At 43.3% G+C, this 9,932-nt stretch overlaps 1 protein-coding gene across 1 annotated transcript; it reads right to left on the bottom strand.

The window, feature by feature from the left end:
• Positions 1–61: 61 nt before the first annotated feature.
• On the bottom strand, positions 62–9,823 carry RAP2C (RAP2C, member of RAS oncogene family). The gene is made up of 3 exons (XM_021548378.4): positions 9,339–9,823; positions 7,316–7,635; positions 62–2,552 (listed from the first exon to the last, which is right to left on the bottom strand). The coding sequence occupies exons 1-2, from the start codon at positions 9,609–9,611 to the stop codon at positions 7,357–7,359; spliced, it is 552 nt and encodes a 183-aa protein (XP_021404053.1). The 5' UTR covers positions 9,612–9,823; the 3' UTR covers positions 62–2,552; positions 7,316–7,356.
• Positions 9,824–9,932: the final 109 nt, after the last annotated feature.

Raw genomic sequence — 9,932 nt, 5'->3', positions numbered from 1 at the left:
AGCAGCAGCTTGTCAATTCAGCACACTCCAGAAGAAACTGGACACAGACTACTCACCCTGGTTTGGTAATACAGGTATCTATTTTATTAAAAAAGTTACAAACAGGTGGACTGTAGGGTTGTCTTACAAAATGACAAGAATGAATTCTACTGGAAAAAACTTTTTACAAAGCATTATAGGTAATTGTTCCATTTTTGCACTTGTTATTCCAGATTTCACCTATCACTGATAAAGATACAGTACATTAGATACAAGATGTTAGGTTACATTTTTATTTGTAGAGCCCTACTGCAGTGATTTGAACAACTCCTAAACAGATGCCATAGTAAAGACAATACATATTGCATTTATTATTAGCCTCTTACTCTAATAAGCAACTTCACATGCAAACTATTGAGGAAGCCTAAATAAACTTTTGGTCCCTTTTTCCCCCCAAAGTGTGCTGAAGAAACCATCTCTCATTTTCCCAGTCCTGTCACTCTAAGCTAGTTCAAGTTTAGGGTTTTTTTTCATTTGTTTGTTTTTTTGTGGTTTTTTTTTCTTTTTTCTTTTTTTTTTTTTGCTGAGGTCAATGAAAATGAACACTGCTTTGAAAACTATCCATAGGAATGAACCACTGATCAATATCAACCAACTTTTTCGTTCTTAGACAAAAGAAAACTAGGATCTTTATGAATTACTTTAATATCCTATTACTTCCTTACAACCTACAAAAAAGATCAACAACCATCACTTAAAAAAAAAGTCTAGTTTGAATACAAGGTTTGGTTTAATTCTGATATTAAAGTGCAAACCTAAGTATTAGCCTCAGCCTGTTTATAAAGTTTGTAAAAACAGGAAAAAAAATTTCAAGTAACCCCACAGAAAAAGAATAAGGTGTTTAATAACCAGGCAGAAATCCTGGAGTCCTCTTCTTTTCAGGATTCAAATTCAACACTGAATGTAGACACAGAATCTTTATTTCTGCTAATGTGGTAAAGTCAGCCTGCATTATTACCAATAAAACACATTAATATTGAGATACTGTACCGGTGATCTTTTATTGTTTTAAATGCCATCATCCACAATACAATTTGTGAGTTCTTAACTGCTTAACCTCATATATCCATCACTGCTTTTACTGGAGCTTTTCTCATAGATATTTAGCTATTACAGGGAAAGAATGTACATTTCTAGAAGCATGTTCAAATGACTAAAGCTGGGCTCCTAAAAACCTAGAACTTTGGTGCAGTAGGTGAGCTGCAGTTATTAAATTTCTGCAAAAAAAATTACACATTTTAAACCACTGCTAGAAAAAGCTCTCATGTATGCAACACGTTAATAGAGGTGAACAAAAAGATTTCATCTGTTCTTTGTACATTTTCATTCTGCTCTTTATACCTGTGTTATTGTTAAAATTTTCAAGTATTCAGAGAAAATGTTGATCAGGTAAACAATAAGGAAGGCAATGGCTGTTTAAAGCACGCTTGCAGTTAGTATCACTGAAACCTGGTGCTTTTCCCCTTGTTACACCAACTTGTCTCTAATATTAAACTTGCTTATTGGGGAAAAAAAAACCAAACTAAAAAGCAATTTGTGACAGTGCAAGAAAAATTTTAACAAATATTGCTTTAAAATATTATTCAGAAAGACAAATATTAAGAACTATAAAATGTAAAGTGATCTTATTTGCATTAGATTTACATATGCAGAGGTCTACTAGATGTCTCTTACTGTGCCAGGCAAAGCTGAGCTGACAGAGTAGGCATAGAGCCCATTTTGAAGGATACATTATCCCTTTTCAAAGGCATAGAGAAGCAATTTGTAAACAAACAAGTTTAGAAACTCGGTAGAAGGAAAAGTGTGCTGCTGTTTTTCAATGCTACAATTGTCGCGTTCAATTGAGAAACCCAAGATTGGGAGAATCATCAGCTGGAGACTTTCTATGCCATTCCAAGTAATCCCTTGTTGTACTGTCAAATCAGGCTAGTTACAAACACATTGTCACAGCTGCATTTGCCAAGAAAAGGGATACTACATCCATACAACAGAGTGCCCTCAATATCTTTCCATGACACTGTCACACGTAAACAAAAAGTCTCAAAGAATGACCAACTACATTGTAGGAGAAAACCTTGCAAATAGAAGTAAGCACTGATGCGAGGTAATATACAGAAGTAACCATTTGTTTAAGGCTCAACTTATTCTCCATTAAAACTCTCTTTTAAAAGGCATTGAGTAGGTAATACTGAGTTTAAGTATTTAATAAATACAAATTCAGAATTGATTAAAGAAATCAATTAAAATATTAAAAATGAACTCTTGCATATTAGCCATTATATGAACTTAGAAAGCTATAAAAGGACTGATAGATAAAGAACAGATTTTAAAACTTATGGTAAACATGCTAAGCATTCTGATTAAGGTGTGTGGATCCTGGAGGCCACCAACCTTATGCACTTAGATGTATGGCAATGTGCTGTAATAGAGACAGGTTTACCAAGGCTCAGCTCTGCAACCTGGGCTGAAAGTTCTCCAAAGCAGCATCTGTGCAAGTTTCCTCTGAGTTTTATCTGCAATTTAAACAAACAAACAAAAAAATACTAATGAAAGCCATATTCAATACACATCCAAAGTGAACACAGCTCCTCCCCTGCCTGGAACAGCAGCTCCATGCTGAGCTCCACTGTTTTCCACAGCAGCATTCCCAAATGCTCCTCTAACTCTGGTAATAAAAGAGGCAAGCAGGTAACAACCTACTGCTATGCACTTTTCAACAGCTGCTGCTGTGGGATACAAAATTGCATCTAAAGATCTGAAAAAGCCAGGAAATTAAGTTCTCTTGTACAGATGCACCAGTACAGGACCCAGTGTATGTGTAATAGTCAGTAATATACGGCAACAGCCGTTAACACAAGTTCTGGGAACAGGCAGATGAGCCAACTAACTCAGTTTTGACACCTGTATTCTCAGCAACCAGACCTTTTAATGACTCAAAAAAAGCCCTTTAGCATTCAGACAGCCTCAGCAGGGCCAGAGCTGTACACCACCATCCTCAGTCAAGCTCACCAACACATTACCAATGTGACCAAACCATCTTTGCATTTCAGATAATTTGCTTGGAGCTCCCAGGATTTATCTTCAGAGATATCCTGAAAGTCTTAGGTGAAGCTCGAAGCCTGTAGAAACCTGCCAGATGTACGTGCATGTACTCCACTCTAGTTTGGATCCGTGACTTCTCAGGGATTTTGAGGAGCCTTCTCAATTCTTGAAGTAATTTCTCCCAATGAGTCAGGACCTTATGTTTCCTACTGCACAATTTCTTTCCAGCTGTTGATTTGCTCTCAGCTAAGTCTGTTACCACAGAGTGCTCTGACATGGCCAGGGTTCCCCTTCTTGCCTAACAACTGGTCAACATTTAGGAGCAGCACTCCTGCCCTGACAGGAGCCAACACCTTGGTTCTTCTTGTTTGTTTGTGTGTTTTCCAACTAACAGCAACTCTCTCCCAGTCTGGTGAGATCATTCCCACTCCACACATTGTTGCTGGCCCACAAGTTTTAGACAGAGTCCCAGTACTGTCAAAAGTAGTGAACCAAATTTAGCTTCTAATGGGGATGGATTAGTCCTGCTGAATAGATGTTTTATCTTTGCTCAGAGCACAGAAGAGGCAAACCATTTACAGTGTAGCTCCTCATCCTACCAGAGTTAGATCCACCCCAAAAACTTCATCTAAACCCAGCATTTAATAATGTGACCAGCAAAGAATTGCTACGAATACTAAGAATAGAAAAATGAAGGACTGGTATTTTCCTCCACATGCCCTTCAGCATCCTTGCATTTGCAGGTTAGGGACCTTCCAATTCAGATTTGTCATCTTTCCATTTGTGTTTAGTTACTAAAATTAACACTACCAGATACCTTATCTGGCTTCATTTGCCCGTCATATTTTGCACCACTCTCTGGTCTCTTCTGTGAGCAGGCAGGAGAGAAGGGGAAGTTAGAAAATACAGTATAGTAAATATGTCTGTGTTGCACAGCCACACAGATCAGAAGAGAGTACACTTGCAGTTTTTATTCCTAGAGAGGAATACTCTTCCTTCAGCCTTGCTAATACCAGTTACTTATGAACACAGGGGACAGGAACCACTAATCAGAATCAATCTTTCATTCCAACCTTTAATGTGTTACCAATCCTATTAGTATCAGAAAGACTTTAGTGCACAAGCACTGTGCCAGATACCATACTTTAAAGAAGATTCAAAATACAAAACAGTGTCATACTGAAAATTCAAGAGGAATACTGGAGCAAGGAACACAGAGCAGATCCTGGAACTCTCCTATCTCTGAATTCAAGACCAAAATGACAGAAGACCACAGCAGAAACAAAAGAGGAGGTGGGGAACAGGATGTGAGAACAACACACATTTTTTTAAAGGAACTAAGGGTTATCCTTACTATGCAGTTATGTTCCATTCTCCAACTCAGCCAAGGCAGCTGACTGGAACAACAGTTTAGCAAATGCTTCTCAAAAACACCATGAATGAACCTACACATCATAGCTGACAGACAGGCTGAGGTATCAGCACCAAAAAGAGGTTAAGTGGTACCTGGAAGTTAAAACTGACACTGGAACAGCCTCAGGCAAAGCTAAGCCCAGACAAAAAATCCACCCCACCCCTCCTGGGTTTCTGCACCAGAACTGCAGGGACACAAACTGCTGTACGCACTGCTCTGTGAACTGACACTCCCAAGACTCCTTCTGGACACAGCCAGGTTACAGAACTCAGAGATAAAGATAATGATGATCCCAGGACACTGCTGCAGCTCAAGCCCACAGATTTCTGGTGGGCTGGTTCTACTTCCTCAGTTTCAATTTACCTAGGAGTGGTCACTCCTAAAGCAGAGGTCTGACAAGCAGCAATTGTTTCCTGGATCACAGATAAGCAGGATTAGGAAGCTGATTAGAACTATCACAAGACACCATCAGCACCTCTCCTACCAGAGCACATCAGACAGAAATTATCAAGCAGCAAAGGCTAATGATAAAGTTAATGAGATCCTACATCTACTCAATCAAAGAACAAGGATAGAGTGGGAGCTAGGAAGAGCAAAGTACCCCTAAAGTGTTAGCCTGGAATTAAATATACAGAGCATGAAGCCTGTGAAAAGCCAGAATGAGTAATAAAAGTTCCAGACATGGTGAGAACTGGACTGAATAGGAAGTGGATCAGGAAGGAAAGACTTGTTTGGCACAGGTGATGAGACTGTACTAGGCAGAGACAGCATTCCCCAGAAGCAAGGAAGCAGTCTGCTGCTAAAGGCTTGGGGTGATTGCCTAAGCCAGGCAAAAGGAAGGAGAGGAAATCTCTATCACAAAATCTTAGATCCTCTGTCTCAAGACCTCACAAAGACATATGAATATAGATTTTTCTTCTGAAGCAAGAACACGTTTAGGAAGCCACCAAATCTAGGCAAAAGTTATCATTCAAAAGAATAACATGTGGCCCTGCCCCTTCTTCAATTTCACCTTTAAGATTAAACGTGCTACTTAGTGTTAATCCAGAAGCAGACAGGTTACAAAGCTCTCTTAGAAGCAATCAATTCCAGAACTATAACTTTCAAGGATGAAAGGCCCGATTTTGTCAGAGTTTAAGACAGTAACCTGCACAAGAGGAACTATTAGTACCACAGAGGATTGCCATATCCTTTGGCATGATACTTCTAGTCCACATAATCTTGTTTGTGAAGCTGCTTTAGAAATAGCTGCAACATTGCATTACTATACACAATTCAGGATATTATCCCTGCAGCACTCATTTTTTTTTTTTTTAAGTATTAATTTCTTAGATTCATTTTTTCCTAGAACTCCATAGAATCTGCAGGTGTGATTAATGTACAATGATGTTCCCACACAATGAGAGACTTTATTTGAATTTTCCTGTGCTCCAAAACAAGCTCACCTTTCAACAAGCAAATCTCAAACTTACACACACCTCTTACACAGTGACAGCAGCCCTTCCTAATTTCACAGAACTGGAGATAAAAACATCATGTATTATCTGTAGCATGACAGTGCTAGAGCCATGAGCACCTAAAACTTGATATTTACAAAGCACCTGATAACAATCTCAAAGAGAAGCTTTGAGACTTCACTCTGACCTTGCACTCCAGATTAAAGAGGATACATGGTCCAAAGCTTCCAGTAATAACCTATTTTCCCTGTTGTCACTCAGGCACAAAAAGCTCCTTTGAGTTAAGCAAGTTACTAATGTGGCAGTGGGAGTCTGAGCCTGCAGCAGTGCAGCTGTCAGGAGGGGCAGTTCCTTCCCCTGAGTTTCCACATCATCCCTCATTCCTGCACTTGCTCTCGGAGTTGTTTGCAAAGGTCCAACAGACAACTGGAGGTCTGAGGGAGCAGCTGGCTCCACACAGAGCACACCAACCCTGCTTTGCAGTCACATGGATTCGAGCCAGAGGTGAAACAAGACCTGCAACAGCTACAGGGGAAACAGGAGTGGGAATGCACATTGGGGAGGGACAGACCTATGCACACAGGTGATGAAAAAAAGACCACACATGTGAAAGGCCAAAGGCAGCTGTCCTGGAGGGGAAAAAAATAAAAATCAAAGCAACACCTGACACAGGGGAAACTTTACAGAGGGCCCTCTGAACGCTGGACTCTCATCACACCTCTTTTGAGTCACTGGAAAAGGAGAGCTGTGCATGGGAAGCCATTTTACAGTGTGTTCTCTGCTCTGGAGATTTGAGATGAAGAACACTTTGTGCATGCCCTTGACTGTTGCATGTGGGCTTTGAGCCACTTCTCACCACTCAGGGTGGTTCTCTTGCAAAAGAAACTTATTCCACTGATAAGGCAGAAGGGTACTATCAGTTTCTGTGCTACAGAACTTTATATCTTTTAAACAAGCTCAAAGTCTTCTCAGTAAAACTACTGGGAAACTTGGTCACAATAATCCCATTGAACTCCAAGGTAACTCCCATTACTGGAAAATAACTGAGATACCAGCTACAAGAATAAACCCACTGCAACATCACAAAGCACTTATGCAGAATAACACAGCATCAAATACAGCACTGACAGTCAAAATAGGTGCAGATGAGATCACTCATTTTGTGTCATTGTAAAATTACTGCAAGCAAATGCAGCTTTCCCTGACTAACCCTACTGAGGTAACGCAAGAAGTCCATTTGACTCAATCATGTGCACAATCTCCCATCTTTTGGAGGGAGGCTGCCTCATTTTACACTCCCTGTCCCTTTATCTCTTACTGAAACACCATGTTTAGGCACCTCAGTTAGTTATGTTCCACCAACCTGCTCTGTATGGCCATGGTTGAGGTTTTTCTTAATATCTCTCACTGGACGATGCAAGTTGTACAACACTGATCTTGCTTTTCAGGCAGGGAGGCATAGTTCATTTGCCTGACGATCTCAGCAAACAGTTCATCCACCATTGTTTTGCTCTTGGCTGACGTCTCCATGAAGGGACAGCCCCACTCCTGAGCCAGGGCTCTGCCTTCTGCAGATAGGACTTCCCTCTCCGACTCCAGATCCACTTTATTCCCCACCAGGATCAGAGGAACTTTCTCGTATCTCTTCACCCGGACAATCTGGTCCCTCATCGGCTTGATATCCTGGTCAAACAATCCAGCTGGTTAGTGCATGCAAGGAATCACATGGAATTGCTACAGAACCACTGTAGGAACACATTTTAGTAACCCTCACGTGCAACTGGACATTAAAAATACACCAGAAGACTTTTTAAACTCACAGTCACGCAGATCTAGAATTCTGAGAAAATTTAACACCTATCACTAAACTACTTCTTCTTTCATACAAAAGCATGCACACTTAAAAGAATTTATGTGCATAAACCAACAGAAAGTGACTGCTGTGCTCTCAGCCAGAGGAGGACACGGTACTGCTGCTCTGAAGGCTGGTTTCACCTTTCTGAAGAAGTTGTCTCAAGTCTAACGACCTGTAACCCTAGCAGGGGCGTGCCATTACACAACCATTTAGGAAGTTTGTGCTTAGTTTACAGCTTGAGAAAACCATCAATTTAAATAAAGCCTTCTCAGTCCTGGAATGCTTAGAATAATTCATTGTGAACACATTTAATCACATGTAAGTAACCAAATTAGATGCTGTAAAGAGATTTTATTACCTAGAGATGCATTTATTCAAGTCTGAGCCGACACGGGGCGTTTACACTTGAAAGTCTGAGTCAGCCTCCTCTGCCCCCTGAGTGTTTTAAGTTGCTATCGGTACTACAAATTCTTGCATACTTCTGAGACAAAGCAATCCCAGCGTTTGAAGTTACCACCGTGCAAAGAACTGCAGAGAGGTTTACACCTACAGCCTTCAGAGCAAACACTACAGACAGACGGGAATAATTAAATATTAACAAGATTATTGCACATGCATTTCTCAAATAATGAGGGCTCGCTGGAACCCAAAAATCAGTGAAAATGAGAGCAGAAGCATCCCAATGTCAGTGCTGTTGTTTTCCAGAGATAAGCGTGTCTTCAGCTCGCACAGGGTTGTTTCGAGGCCTCTGCTGAGATAAGGTTTAGCCTTCAGCAGAAGCAAACAGTGGGGGTGTGCAAGGTCTTGCCAAGCAGCTGGAACACACCCAGCTCAGCAGCCCAAGCCAAGGCAGGAGCTGCAAATCCCCAAGCTGCACGGAGTGCTGCTAAACTCACTTACTGCCCAAAAACAAAGCCCCGTTTCTACAGGCAGCTTAGACCAATTACTGGCTGAGACAGTTCCTTTTTTTGGAGAGTTTTAATAGTAGAAATCAAATCCAGAACCACAAATTACCGTGTATAGCTAGTTCTGCTCTCCAGTACTCCACCTACGCTGGGAGAGCATCGAGCTCGTGCTGGACAGGAATATATTTTGGGGGCAGGGAGCGGAAAATAGCAGCTCACTTAACAAGTCACAACTGCAGAACAATGAGACTCTCTTCAGGAGCAACTGCAGAAACATGCCTTTTAGGAAGGAGAGGGGGTTGGAAGGGGAAGTCTCGGTTTTAATATCGAGTGATTTCTTCACAAAAGGGGATTGCCAAGAGATTTCTGTTGGGGAAGTGGGAGCTAGGCATTGTTCTCCAGCACTGCGTGGGACTTAACAATGGTGGCACCCTGATAAGTACCTGCAAAGCAAGCAGTTTTCCACCGGGAAGCAGGGCTGGTAAACGCGCTTTCAAGCTGGGCATTTACACTTTCGGCCCTTGGGAGATAAAGCGCTGCCACGCACACGTGGCTACCCCTAAAACTTCCTGCTCGGCCCGGGCAGGGCCGGCTCCGTGCGAGGAGGGGACGCCGGGCTCGGTTACCTGGAAGGACTGCTGGTTGACCAGGCTGTAGACGAGGATGAATCCCTGCCCGTTCTTGATGTAGAGGTCGCGCATGGAGGCGAACTGCTCGGTGCCCGCCGTGTCCAGGATCTCCAGCACCGAGGGCGACGAGTCCACCTCGATCTCCTTGCGGTAGAAGTCCTCGATGGTGGGGTCGTACTTCTCGATGAAGGTCCCGGTGACGAACTGCACCGTCAGGGCGGACTTCCCCACCCCCCCGCTGCCCAGCACCACCACCTTGTACTCCCGCATCGGGCCCCGCTGGCCGCTCCGCGCCGGGCCCGGCCTAGGGCAGGCGGCACCGCGGCCCTCGCATAGCCCCGGCCCGCCTCCCGTGAAGGGCGAGGCCCCGCTGCTCCCGCGCCGTCCCGGGGGCAGCCAGACCCCGTCAGCGCCCGGCGCGGCCCCGGCCCCGCTCGCTGCCTCAGCGCCGCGCTCCCGCCATCGCCGCGGGTCCCGCCCGCCCGGAAGGGTTTCGCTGGGACACCGGAGGCCGCCCCGCCCCGCCGCCTGCGCTCACTTCCGGCGTGCTGCGTCACGGCCCGCCCGGACTGCGCCGGGGGACAGGTTTGA

Source organism: Lonchura striata, chromosome 4A, assembly GCF_050655825.1.
Source record: "Lonchura striata isolate lonStrDom1 chromosome 4A, ASM5065582v1, whole genome shotgun sequence".
Classification (NCBI taxonomy): domain Eukaryota; kingdom Metazoa; phylum Chordata; class Aves; order Passeriformes; family Estrildidae; genus Lonchura; species Lonchura striata.
This window is presented reverse-complemented; position numbering and strand designations above follow the sequence as displayed.